This window comes from Pseudopodoces humilis, chromosome 4 (assembly GCF_049639895.1).
Source record: "Pseudopodoces humilis isolate 2021_Gansu_Grassland_sample_001 chromosome 4, ASM4963989v1, whole genome shotgun sequence".
Taxonomy (NCBI): Eukaryota; Metazoa; Chordata; class Aves; order Passeriformes; family Paridae; genus Pseudopodoces; species Pseudopodoces humilis.
In genome coordinates, this window is record NC_142203.1 from 10,117,669 (window position 1) to 10,131,727 (window position 14,059).

The window sequence follows — 14,059 nt, forward strand, 5'->3', positions numbered from 1 at the left end:
TGACAAGTCCACCATGAAACCATGTCCTCATGCACCACATCCACGGTGTTTGAACACTTTCACGGATGGCGAGCCCACCGTTGCCCCAGAAGCCTGTTCCAGTGCTTGACCAACCTCTAAGTGTTTTCCCCTAATATCCAGTCTAATCCTCCCTTGACAAAACCATTTCCACTTGTTCTATCAATACCTGAAGGGAGAGCGTACTGAGGCGCCGACTGGTCTCTTCTGCTGTGCCTGCAGTGCCAGGACCAGCGGAAACAGCCTCGAACCAAGACGGGGAAGATTCAGATTACACAGAATCATACAGAATACGCTGAGCTGGAAGATACCCAACGGCGCTTCTTCACTGTTAGGGCGGTCAGGCACTGGAACACGTTACCTAGGGAGGTAATGAAGTCATCATCCCTGGACGTGCTCAATAGGCATCTGGATCTGGCGCTGGATCACAGGGGTTCAGAGTCACAGTGCTCATGTCGGGTTGAACTAACGGATCCCACCCTAGTCCCGCGCGTTCCCAGCCCCTCGGCCGCGGACCGAGCCCTTTGTTTCCCTGGCCCGCACAGTCCCGTCGTTCCGCGCCCGCCGTCCCGCATGGCCTGGACAGGCCCGCGCCGCCCGCGCAGGCGCAGAGGCGCCGCGCAAGCGCGGAGCTCCCCGGGCGGGCGGGTGGCGCTTCCCTGGGGCGGCCGCAGGCCGAGGCAGCCGCGCGGGGCCCTGCGGAGCGGCTCAGCCCCCGCCCAGCCGGGCATTGTTCCCGGCCCGTCTCCGCCGGGAAGTTTCGGCCGCGTCCCGGCTCCGCTGTCTGCCGGGGCGGGGGGGGGGCGGGGTGTGGGCAGGGGCCCGGAGCCCCTTTGTCTCCTCCTCCCCGGCGTGAGGCAGCCGGTGGAGGGGGGGCGAGGCTCAGCATGATGGCGGCCGAAGCCACGGGTGTGGAGGGCGGCTCGGGCGCTGCGACCGGGACGGCGGGAGCCGTCGCCGTCGGGGAGCTGGGGCACTGCCCCGCCTTGTGCCGGGGCCGGGCGCCGGAGCCGCAAGGCCCCTTCCTGGCCGGCGGCGGCCCCTCAGGAGGGCCGGCTTTTTGTTCGGTTCTGGGGCCCCGGGAGCGGGGGGCAGGGCCGGCTCCTCCAGCGGCCGCTGGGGCTGCCGACCCCGGCTTTCCCCCGCTGCCGCCGCCGCCGCCCCCGTTGGCCGGGGTTCTGGGGACAGTGGACGAGGGAGACTCGCTGGACGGGCCGGAGTACGAGGAAGAGGAGGTGGCCATTCCGCTCAACGCGCCCCCCACCAATCAGTGAGTACCCACCGCCCCCGCCTCAGTCCTTGTGGTGAGTGGGTACCGAACTGCTGGACCCCCACCGCTATCTGGGGAAAGTGTGTGTCAAACTCGGCTGGAAGTCTCGCAGAAGTTCTGCGTCCCACCCCTTCACCTTCCGTCTCTCCTCCGGTTCCGTTCCAGCAGGAAGTTTCTTTCATGGGGACACTGCGTGGGGTCTGCGGAGGGCAGCCCACCCGCAACCCGGGAGCAGGGAGGTCGGGCTCCTTCCCTTCACCGGGAGCTGGTCCTCCGGTACTGACTAGGATCAGCTCACCGGAAAAAGGCGGTTGACTTAGTTTTTTGTAAGTTTTCATAGCAATATTGCAGGCTGCCAGGAAGAGTGAGCTGTTCTGACTGTGGTTTAAACTACCTGTAGGGGAGACTTTTCCAGTCACTGGTAGCCCCTTCTTAGTAGAGCCATAAACTTAGATTGTGTAAATGGATTAAAAATCCCTATCCATGACATAGAATACTTTACCGTATCATCATTTTGTATTGCATTGCTTTCTGCTAAAAAAAAAAAAGGTAGCTTATTTTTTCCATATCATGTAAAAACACAGCCAAAGTGATGCCCCCATGTTGGATGTTTTTAAAAATTCAGGCTGTCTTGAATCAATGTATATAAAATGAATGAAAATAATTTCTAATTTTAAAAGCATTAGCAGAGGGATATTTTAATAAATGTTTTAACTGCCTTGCTGCCCAACCAATTTAAAGTTGTTTTCATGTAGGTTATGCTTAGAGAGAGGAGACATTTGGAATAAGCTATAAACATATAGTTAGGTCTTTCTGTATTTATCCCTACATCAGGTTAATTTGGATTCCTGCAGTGCAGGTAATAGAAAGAACCTTGCACTAGAGGCAGATTAGTTTTTTGTTTATGTTGTGTGAAATAGAAGATCAGCTAATGTTAAATAGAGTCCATGTAATTAGTAAGTACTCTAAACACAACCTTTGGATTTCACTGTAGAAAATCTGCAGGTTTACACAAAACACTTATAAGGTGTGTATTAGAGTACAAAATAAACCTTCCATATCCTTATCATATTCTCCCAAAAATGAAATTGTTTCAGAGTTTAAAACTTTTTCATTAGTATCATTAATATAAATATGTTGTTCCTGAAGTTCTCGCGAATATAGTGGATAATTTAAGGGTAACATACAGTTGTATTAAAAGAGATATAGGTCAGAAGTTTAACCTCAAAATCTGTATGAATTTTGGGTTTCTTCTTTATATTCTGTCATAACTTGACTGACAGTTAACTTCTGCGTTATGTTACATGCTTTAAGGATTTCAGGAGCTGTTACTGTTTTTAAGTAGGACATAAAATTGTAATATTATAGGATTTCTTCTAAAATTTATCTCTCTAACCTTGACAGGCTTCCTAGCAGTACTTTAGCATTCTAGTTTCTGAGCTTTATGTGAAAATTTGTAAACATTAAAGCCTTATTTTCTGAAGACAGTGTTTGAATAGTCTTAAACTTGTAGAAGGCCATAATGAGCTAGAAATAGGATTAGGCAGTTTTGAAAGAAATCTGGGAAATGGAAGCACATAAAAGGCAAAGTTACTTCTTCAGGGTTGTGTGCCTGGCACATTAGGGACAGGATTTTTCTTTTCTGGTTTGTCTCTCTGAAAGGTTCATAGTGCTTCTGTCAGACCTGACTAAATTCCTCAGAGAACTGAGGAAAAAGTCAAAAAATCAAGCTTTTTACAATATTTCTGGAAAGCAGGGCAATTATTCATGAGTAATCAGATTTTGATACTTAATTGTAAAATCTACAGTTCTGAGTGAATTTTTCAGTCAATACGTCATCTTATGGAATACCTTAACCGTGTGCAACCATCATGGTTACCTTTCAGGGAAGAGTGTTAACTTTCAGAAATGGAGTACAGGGCACTCTTTGAGGGGAAGACGTCAGTTCCTGATTTTGTTTTGGCTGAGAAGGCTACTCTACCTTATACAGGACCAGGGCATAGCTCTGTAGCTAAAGGTTCTTCTGTTGAAGAATATAATACTGGAGCAGACAAGAAGTAAAACACATTTAGAAATTGATTCAGAGGTTTGTACTTCCAAATACTTAAGTTTTTTCTTCGTAATTTTTATCCTTGCTGTGTGACTTTTCCAGAAAATATTTGATGATTTAGAAGCTTTTTTCCGTTTCATTCATCTCTTATTTATGGCATGCAGCATCAGGTTTTACCATTCTCAGTTAAGTCATAAAGTTACAGTAAATTCTATCCTTTCAGTACTGCTGTTTTATTTTGGAAATGCTCTTTCTGTGTAATTATACCATCTTCTATAGAGTTGAATTCCTGATTTATTACCAAAACCAGAGATCAGTATTAATCTATCATCATATATAAGGGAAGCTCTGATACGAGTCCTTGAGAAGACTAGTTGATCTTCAAATTTGTGTTACATTTCTCCAGTTGGATGTGATTACAGGACTGCTACTACATTTGTTTAAGTATGATTGTCGGCTCCACTGTTACCCACTTCTTCCTTATTAATTCAGTTTTTATAGAGGGAATTCAGTGTGACTTGGTTGATAATTCCATAATTCGGTTACATGGCTTTTTTGGTCTTAATTGCTTACAATATCTTGTGTACATCTGAAATTTATGGGTGCCCTTCATTCCTGGTCTTTCCATAATACAAAATTTTAATCTCCTGTATAAGAGTGCGAGGGTATTATTTCTTTTATAACAGTAACAACTCACTAGGTTTCTTTGCCTTCTCATGCACTTGCAGTGCATTTTAGGATTTCCTGCATGGCTACTGTCTCTACAGAGAGAAATATCTGATAAATGCTGCTACTGGTGTTTCTAGGTTCAAATTCCAATCTTAGATTAGATTTCTAAGAATAAAATAAAACATTCTGCATAAACTTGGGCACAACTTTATCATTTCTTCTCAGAACTTCTTTTGCAAATTAAAAAACAAGCCCAAAAAAAGCAAAAAACCTCAAACAAAAACCAGACAAAATATGAGTTCCTAGTCTTCAAGTTTTAGGCTGTAAAGATGTTACAAGTGCTTTTGAAAACATGAATATGCTTTTAAATAGTGTAAAGTTAACATTCTGGCTTTCATACTAACTGATACGAAGAGATGGGAAATGAAGCACATACAGGTTCTGCACTTCCCATCAGGATGTTGTAAATATAGTTTGTTTGGGGAGGTGTGGGTAATATATCTTCTTTTAGTGTGTATTCTTTATTATTCAAGCAATGGGAGGATACTAGCATATAAGAACTCTTTATTCACAAACTCAGAATTCTGCAGTAGGGTTGATTTTTTTAATCTTTGATCTGGAGTGAAACTAACTTGAGTGTGGGGGGGGGTGTTTCCATTTTTATGGAGCACGCCAGTGGTGTGTTTATGTTGCAGCTTAGTGCTAGGTGGGAGGCACAGGATACTAGGGAATAAAGTGGGCAACTCTGTATTTGTTTAGGTCATTTTTTCTCTTGCTTTCCCCATTTGCAGAGTTCAGTGACAGCTGCTTAGATAATGTAATGAAATGCCTTTGGATTTAATGAATGAATGCAGATTCTGTTATGGATTTGATTTAAAATCTTAGTTGACAAAATTATTATATATCCCAGTGTTGCAATAATGTGGCAGGAGCAGTTCCAGTATTGCAGCAAAATTGCCGTTTTCATATGGTATTTTTTGAGCAGTGCTTATCAGTTCGAAATGGAAATCAGTTGAAATCTGAAAGTGATCAACCACACAAAATGAAATAGGCTGTCAAAATACCGTCTGGTTGAAACAAATCTTGCCCAAGGCAGATGTATTCTTACAGTCACTCTTAGTGCTTGTTCAGGCAACATAATAACAAGAAAAAGCACTGAAGATGAAGACAACTAGAGAAATATTAAATAAGAATGGATTGCATTAAAGTCAGACATTTTTCTGCCTGATCATAGAGTGAAGTTCTTGTATTTTCACATGAGTGTTGAAGGTGGCAAGCTGAGAGTTCTGTGTTTGTTTCAGTAACACATTTAAAAAATATTTCTGAATAATTCCAGAAAACCTTTTCCCTAGACTAATGAATGAATTTGTTGCACTGTAAACCATGAGGAAATAAGGTTGGCATGTTCAGTTAGGTACTATATAAAAAAACTGAAATGTGATGTCATTTTAGCATATGAGGTTTCTTTGTTTAGCTGTTAATGTAGTTAGCATCAAATAGTTTATTTTTTAGATAATGAATTTCTTCATCAGTTCCTGTTGTGTGTGGAAGAGAACACCTTTTTTTCCTAAAGTTGGTGTGTAGTGTACTCTGGGCTACTGCTGGCTGGATGTGTGGTGTTACAAGTACTGTCTTAAATGAGTGATCAAACACAGCAGAACAACATTGTACCTAACCTGCTACAGAAAGTGAAGCAGTAAATAAACTGAGTGCATTACTTTGTAGGTAAATAAAAACTTCAGATAAATGAAACATTTGAAGTCAGAAGTTTGAAGATGATTTTCAGTAGTTTAGTCAGTATATCTATTTAACATCAGATAATGTAATTTTGTTTAAACAGTTGACTAGAGTCTCTTGACCAGTTCTTATAGTTTTTATTTTGTGTCATAGATTGAGCCCCATAATATCAGTGTGGGACTTTGGCAGTTCATCTACTAGCCTACCCCACTGAGAAGCATAATACCGTGCTGTGTTTTTTCACCCTTTTTTGTCTATATGTTTTGTGGTTCTGAAGGGAAGAGGAGCACAAATTTTGTAATGAGGGCTTAGGTCTCTTCAGTCTAGGACTCCTTATTTTGCTTCAGGCATAAATTCATAAAACTCCCATAGTAGTTTTCCAGTTTCTTTCATATCTTTCTCCCAGGCAAAATAAGCATCTTGTTATATGTCTTGCTGGTACGCACAGTAGGAGGGAGGAGAAAGTATCTTGTTTTAACATAGTCTTTGTGCTGCACATAAGTACTGTAGGGTCGATTCCTCAGTGTTTCTCCAGAGTATGGTCAGTAGCAGTAAACTGTTACAGTGCTTGGCATAGTTTATATACTTGACCTGCTTTTTACTTTCATATTCTATTTGAAGACTGAAGGTGGCCTTTAATAGTTTTTATTTTCCTATAAAATACATGCTCTATCACTCTTGATAGTGATAGAAGAGAAAAAAGTTTCTGTCATTAAATTAGTCTATCTTTAAGTCATATTTAGTTCTGAAGGTGGTGAGGAGTAATCAGCATGGATTTATAGCGAGAAAATTATGCTTAAACAACCTAAGAGCCTTCTGTGATGTAGTCATTGACTTGAGAGGGAAAGGGAGAGAGTTTACCATAACTTTAGTAAGGCTTTGGACACTGTCTTCTGCAGTCTCCTTACGGACAAACTGACAGAGTACAGGTTAGGTGAAAGGACATGAGATGCATTGAAAACTGGTTGAATGTCTAGGACCAGAGCATGATGATCAGCACTTTGAAGTCCAGATAGAGGCAAATTACGGAGGGGTATTCCCTAGGGCGCCTCCAGGGGCTAATACTGTGACCTGGATGCTTGGACAGACTGTATGCACCCTTAGCAAGTTCACAGATAATGCAAAACTGAAAGCAGAGTAGCTGAAACACCGGGTAGTTGTGCTGACATCCAAAGTGATGTGGACAGACTGGAGAATTGGGAGATCTTGTGTAGTTAAACAAAGGGAACACAAAGCTCTGGCACTGGGGAGTAGTAACCCCAAGCACATGGTGGGGCTAAACAGCTGGAAAGCAGCTCTGCAGAGAAGCATGTGGGTGTGAGAATGTGAACAAAGCCAGCAGTGTGCCTGTGTGGTGAGGAAGGCAGACGGTATCTTGGGTGTCATTGGGAGGAGTGTTGTCAGCAGCTTGAGAGGGATGATCGCTGCGCTCTAGTCAGCACTGGTGAGCCCAGCGCTGAATGCCATCCAGGGTATTCAGTGCATGCTGGGCTCGCCAGTACAAGACAGACGTGGAGTTACTCAAGAGAGGTCAGTGCAGGGCTGGATCATCTGTCAGATAGAGAGATGTAGAGAGATCTGAGACTGTTGAGCCTGGAGAAGAGGAAGTTGAGTGAGTCTTAAACATGAGTGTAAAAATCATGTAGGAAGGGTTGAGATGAGAGTACCAGACTGAGCTCAGTGGTATGAGGTGGCAGGGCAAGAGGCAATGGAAACAAATGGAAAAACTTGAATTTCCATTTAAATACAACAGGATGCTTTTGTTTGTTTATATGTTGTTTTGTTTGGATTTTTTTTATTGTGAAGGTGATCAAACAGTGACAAAGATTGCTCAGAGTGATCATGAAATCTCCATCATTGAAGATGTTCATGACCCAATGGAAGACAGCCCTGAGAAACCAGATGTAGCTGATCCTACCTGAGCTGGAGGTGGAAGGGGGGGCAAGGTTGAACTAGATGATCCCCAGTGGTCATCTCAACTCAAGTGATTCTGTGTATAAAAATACTGTTCATAGGTGAGGATCCATTTTACAGGAGCTATTTGCTGAAAACTCTTACCGTAATTAGTCAGGAATGGAGTCAGGACAGTTCCTAGTAACGGAAAGGTGTAATGAAAGTAGAATAAATTTGTAGGTTGGCAAAAAAAAATATTTCATTACTGTCTGTATAGACACATGTCTTAATTTCTCTGGTAAAATCTCATCTTTAAAAAGATGAATGTGCATTTAAAAAGATTTTTCTAAAGTAGCTAACTAGTACCTCTTAAATATTCAGTAATTTGTTTCAAATACTTGGCCTTTCCATCTAGGGTATGTTTTTATTATAATTATTCACATGTACAAATTAATGTACCCAGTGTTGCTAGATTAATTTAGAAGCTCCACTCATGTTTCAGTATTGGGATATTAATGTTTCCAGGACACTTGGTGTACACAATGTGTTATGCCAAGTTGCAGTCTGATTCTTATGATCAGACACAGAAAAGTAATTTCTGTGTTTTAATTTAAGTATTTTCACCTACCTTTCAGACCAACTTCACACCGTATTTTTTTTTTTTTTTTTTTGTGTTTTTTTGCTAAACTGAAACAGCAATAGTTGTTCATTCTCAAGTGCTAATTGTTTGTGGGTTTTTTGGTGAATATAAAATTTTATCAGGGTTGTAATATATAAAATCATAGAACTGTAAATCAGCCCATATTTGGACAGACATTCAAAGTTCTTATGTCCCAGCGTTTTGGGGGTCACAGAGTAAACTGAGATTGTCTTGCAACCTGTCCAGTCACATCTTGAAAACTTCCAGTGAGGTTTCTCTTCTTACTGAGGGAGGTTGTTTCAGTGAATAATTTACTGGAACATCGTGATGATGTGACCCTGAGACTTTTCTTATTCAGAGAGGAGCGGTCTGGCTCATTCATTCCTCATGGGACAGGTTCTCCAGCTCTTTGTTAATCTTAGTGTCTCTCCTTTGGGTCTTCTCTGGCCTATTCACATCTTTCTTGGATTATGTGGACCAGAACTGGACACAGAACTCCAGCTGCAGTCGCACAGCTAAGTGGAGTGGGATGATCTGGGTTTAGCCAACTCTTGATAATCAATTCGGGAATCATCTGGTGATTGTGTGTAGATTTGTGTAAGATGGTTCTCTGAAATTTTGACCTTCTTTTTTATTATCTTGAGTCTACCTCTTGCTTTCCATAAAATTATGCATCTGTATGTAAATGTTTAGCCATATAAAGGAAATTCTGTTTATGGCTCATTAGGCTTTGTATAGTTATTTTATAGATAAATGGCATTATATTTTCTATTTATAAAATATAGGAATGATCATAAGTCAGTCAATTTCTCCTCAATATTGCCATCTGTTAATAGAGTTAGCATGGATATGTTACAAGATTCAAAGGTAGATACTTTCCTGATACTGAACATGAAGGAATTCTTGAATTATCTTATCCAAACCACATTTTTTCCCTCATTTTTTTTCTTGCATGGGTTTTTGTGCTTTCTAAACATCTGTGGATTTTTTTGTTATTTCCATTCCTTAAAATAAAACAAAAAGGATGCTAGAGAAATGTCTTTATTTGTCTAAAAGCAGCAAGTTACCAAGCCTCTGTAGTAATCATCTCAACCTATATTCCAGTCTAGAGACAGTTTTTTGTTCTTTTTCTCAGTTTTACACACATTTTTTTTTATGTTATGCTGTGAGATTTGTTCTGTATGAGTTCTAATCTAGGTTATATTCCCCCACTGTTGTTCCTAGGGCCTGTTGGAAGATCTGAACATGTTCAGATGTTCACAATTCAGGTGACTGTTTGATTTCCAGTGTATAAACAACTGTCAGGGTTTTCTCATTGTAGAGGCTGTTAATCCATCTGTGGATTTGACGGATGTCTCTCTCAACAATCCAGCTTGCAGGAGGAAGTGAGAGTGGAGTACAAAACCAAAACCTGTGTTTGATTAGAGGGTGAAGTGCAAGGAGGAGGACGAAGATGAAAGAGCCTCTGGTACATTTACTGAGGCTAATGGCAGACAAATTGAACAAGATCTTAGAAATTTCTTAGTTATTATAAAAAGTATCTGATAATTTATGTAGCCTTATTAACATTGTTTCAGAACCAATTACTCAAAAAAGGTATGTTTTTCACCTGAGAGCACAGATACCTAGCATGTAAAAATAGAAAGGTTCTTGCTAAGGCCTTTGATGAGTTCCAGAATTAATTTCCTAATCTGATTCTTCGGTAAGAAAAATGCAGCTGTTTCAAGAGCCATTTTTCGTGGAGTTTAGCTGTATTTCACTTGCTTATCGGTGGTTCTTGCTAAAATGAGATAGGCAGTCTTTTTCTCAGTGTTGGATAGTGCGTGGTTGTCACACCTCTGCGTCTTCTAAAATTATGGCATTTTTTGCTACAGCAGTTAAAATTTAGTAGCTTTCTGCCCTTTGTGAATTATGTAAATGTATTATTCTTTTTACTCTATACTTACCTTCCTATCTCATGTTTTTGTAGTCCCTTTGCTAACATACTGAGGTTTTTGGTTGATCTGTTTAGTTCTAGCTCAGAGATGACATAAACTCTGCTGTGTTTTAATGGCTTTTTTTGTGCAGGTGTGTGCAAGGCAGCAGAGGTGTAACAAGGTGGCTTTTTTTGTGGAGGTATGTGCAAGTCTCACAGTTAACAGTTTGATAAAGCTAGTGTGCCAAAAGGTGCCTGTGGCAGTGACTTTCCATGTTAGTTGGCTGGTTCTTAGTCTTGTAGCACAGCACAGTTCAGTTTTCCCCTTGCTGTTTTTCAGGGATTTTGGAATAGTCAGATGAGGAAAGCAGAATGAGTCTTTGTTAGGCTTACATGGGTATGCTTAAGTGCCTCCTAGAAAAATGCATAGGAAAGCAAAAGGGATGAAAATCTCTCCCTCATGTTCCTTGAACTGTATGTGACACTCAGGGTCATGCACACTAGACAAAGAACACTTACTTGGCTAGAAGTTAATTTCAACTGCTTCTCTTAAAGGTGCATCTATTCTGGTATATTTATAGGTATTTTTCTGGTAGCAGAGTTTTGTGAGGTGGAGAACTGCAAAAACTTGGTTAAAAGTTGGTAACTACTGAATAATAACTAACAAGATGGAAGAAGGATATGAATATAGTATAATCCAACTGAAATTTAGTCTTATCTCTACAAATTAGGTGCACAAAGGCAGTATCACATCTTACTGATATGACAGAAATGGGGAATAAAGTGACAAAAGGCAGAATCTGGATAAAAATAGTTAAACTGAGAGTGCGGTTTTAGGCTGGGAGATGCTATAAGACTGAAATTAAACTTCAGCAGTAAAAAAGAGCATTAAATCTCGTATTGGTTTAAAATCTACTAAGGATAGTATCTGCCAATGAAGGTACAAACCTTCCTGGAATTAAAAAACAACCCCTCCCTCCAAATTATTGTGACTTCAAAAATTACAAGGCTTCCAGGTAAAAATATGGGAAAAGGAATAACAGTTCTTTACTAGCAAATATATATATATATATATAAATATATATATATAATACATGCACATATATATGTCTCAGAGCAAACAAACAAGCAAAAGTGTTCTCACCTGTTGAGGGCCGCTTTTCCCCTTGGGTGTAGTTACGACCACGACCTGCAGGGGCGCCAGTGAGTGGGCAGCGGCAGTGGCGGCGTTGCGGCCGGCAGGAGGCGATAGCGGGCCCCGGTGCGGCAGGGACGGCGCGGGCGTTGTCGTGTGGCCAGCGGCGGCGCTCCCATACAAGAGTGGCACCTTCCCGGTTAACGATGGCCCTGGCCCCTGGCAGCACCCAGGCGTTGGCCCTGGGCTCCCTTGCGGCAGAGAATGAGAGAAGCAAGCAGGCAGGTTTTGGTCGCACTGCTGAAAACCACAGTGGGGTAACAGTATCCTAGGCCAGCCATGCTCACCTGCCATCCATGTGGCCCTTCTCCATTGCTGAAGGGAAGGGGCAGTCCTGGCTCCACACCCCACAGGATTCCAGGCTGAGTTTACACCTCTCCCCTGAGCCTTGAGGGTGCTGGTGGGAAACTGGGACAATTCTTGGCACACGTGACTGTGGTATATCCCCATCACCATGAGCCACCCACCAAGACAATCTTCACATTGAAGGCTTGAGAGGAGGATGATTGATGTTAAAGAACAAGAAGACAAAAATAATAATTCAGGATTTTTTGTTGTGTAATTTTTTCCCTTTGTCTTCATAAAATGCGTTGAGATTTTTGTGTATCTTTTTATACTGAGGATTTCCCCAGTTCAAAGAAATCTTTGCTCTCTTTTGGCTCTAATTGAAACAGAGCTCATAGTCTAAGGTGGTAACAAGAATCTCAAATGTGTGAAAGGTAGTAAGGCAGAGTCTGAACTCATAGTAATGGAGCTCTGACCATGATTCCTACAAGTTCTCCATTGTTACTACAAGTTTTCTTGAAGCATTAAGGTATGGCTGAGAATAGTCTTGAGTGAAGTGGATGTGGCATTTAAAGACTGTTTTTCCTGTGCGCCATGGCTTTTGCTAGATGGAAATAGAGAATTCTTTGGCTGTTACCAACATCTTTATTTGTACTAAGTTACTGAAACTGACTTTTACTCCCCTTCAGCACTTCCTCTTGCATTCTCTTCTCCCTTACCTGCTGTGTTCCTAAGTAAAAATTGCAGTATACTGTAAGAGCAGAATGCTTTTCTAGAGCAGCAAAGCTTCATACTTGCTTTAACCACATGTAAAAAGGAAATATGTAAATAAAGATTTGGTTGTACAATTTGACATGCTTCCACAAGTAAGAGCAGCTGCCTCCTTCCTTACAGTAAATTCACCATCTGCTACCTCTTTGTGAATGGCTTGTTCCTTGCATGGGCCTTGCGGTGTTGGGGGCCAGAAGCTGTATAGCTATACTGTGAACTTGCTAAAGGGATGCAGTGTAACTGCATTCCTCTTCACAGCAAGAGGGGCTGGCTGGGCCTAAGAGGGCTGGTGTGACTACCCAGCATCTTCTGTAGAGCATGGGAAAATATAGGAATCTCTTGTTTGTGTGTGGACCAGAGGTCACAGCTCTGCAGTACAGCTCATTCCCATGAGGTTCATGACTTGGCGTGTGGTTGTCAGCCCTTCGGTGTGGCAGTGGTATAGGCACCATTCTTCTGCATACCTGCATGTTGCTTGTGTGGATATAGAAGCTCTTTGTGAAATTGTGTCTTTGTTCTGTCTGCTGTAACTAAATTGTGATAGATAGGGTTGGAGTCTTAAACATGCTGCATTTGAAATAAGCTGGCAGATGGGAGTATTTTCATGCACAGATTTGACAGGTTTCTGAAACATGGAGGCCTTTTACTGGTATTCTCTAGAAGCAAAGTAAAGAACAATTACACAAGATTCTTAAAGCAGGCAAGTTAGACAGGTGGTTGCAGAAAAAAACACCTGAATTGTAACTTATAATTGATAGGACATTTTATAGTTAAATTATTTTGTAATATATGCTTACAAGGCTACTTACTGTTTTTTAATGCATATCATAACAGCAACTGCATTGTTAGAGTACTAGCTGTGATTCAGAATGTCACTGAATTATGTTTGCACACAATACGATGAAAGTAGTGGATTGTCAGCATTTAAAAACATGCAAAGCTAATGTTAGAAATACAGAAGGGTTCCTAGGTAGCATTAGGAAAACAAGCAGAGGTGACTAAAGAGAAATTATGGGGACCTTGTCTTTGGCAATGATGGGGGATATACATCTAAGTAATAGTGAGTTAGAATTTTGAGTGCAGGCACTTGTAAGTCACAGTCTCTTGGCAACTTATTTATGAACAGCTAGGCAGGTTTTTAATGTGATACCTTCCTACCTTCCTATCTAAATCTTAATTCCTTGCGTGAGACTTACAGTATACCATATGTAGCAATTCCTTTTACATCCATTAAGAATCTCTATTAGAGATTGCATTGCTCATAGCTTCTGAAAACATTAAACTTGAAGCTGTTTCAATTGCAAAATATTTAAGTTGTAAATCTTGACATAGAAAACTCAGAGGGAGAGGTGGTTCCTTGTGATGTATTTTTGCATAAATACTGAGCTCGGGCTGAACGCAGATACCTGATTGGAGCTCAAAACCAAAGGATCTGGGGATTATTTTATTTCATTTCAGAAGTTACGGTAGCCTGTTTATATCCTTCAGAGTGTTCTGCACTTTATTCTTAGATGAAATTAGAAGTATGGCTAGCTCTGTAGTGTACTCATTTCTGTTGTACTTTCTTTGGATAGCACTGACTGTTGGAGGGATCTTTCTTTGTAATTGATAATACA

The 14,059-nt window shown here is 41.2% G+C and overlaps 1 protein-coding gene across 1 annotated transcript in view; it reads left to right on the forward strand.

The window, feature by feature from the left end:
- The first annotated feature begins 867 nt into the window (after positions 1–867).
- RASA1 (RAS p21 protein activator 1) overlaps positions 868–14,059 on the forward strand; it is a 54,260-nt gene continuing 41,068 nt past the window's right edge. The window contains exon 1 of the mRNA XM_005533044.3: positions 868–1,288. Coding sequence (XP_005533101.3) covers positions 906–1,288 — 383 coding nt within the window. The 5' untranslated portion in view covers positions 868–905. The remainder of the gene's footprint in view (positions 1,289–14,059) is intronic.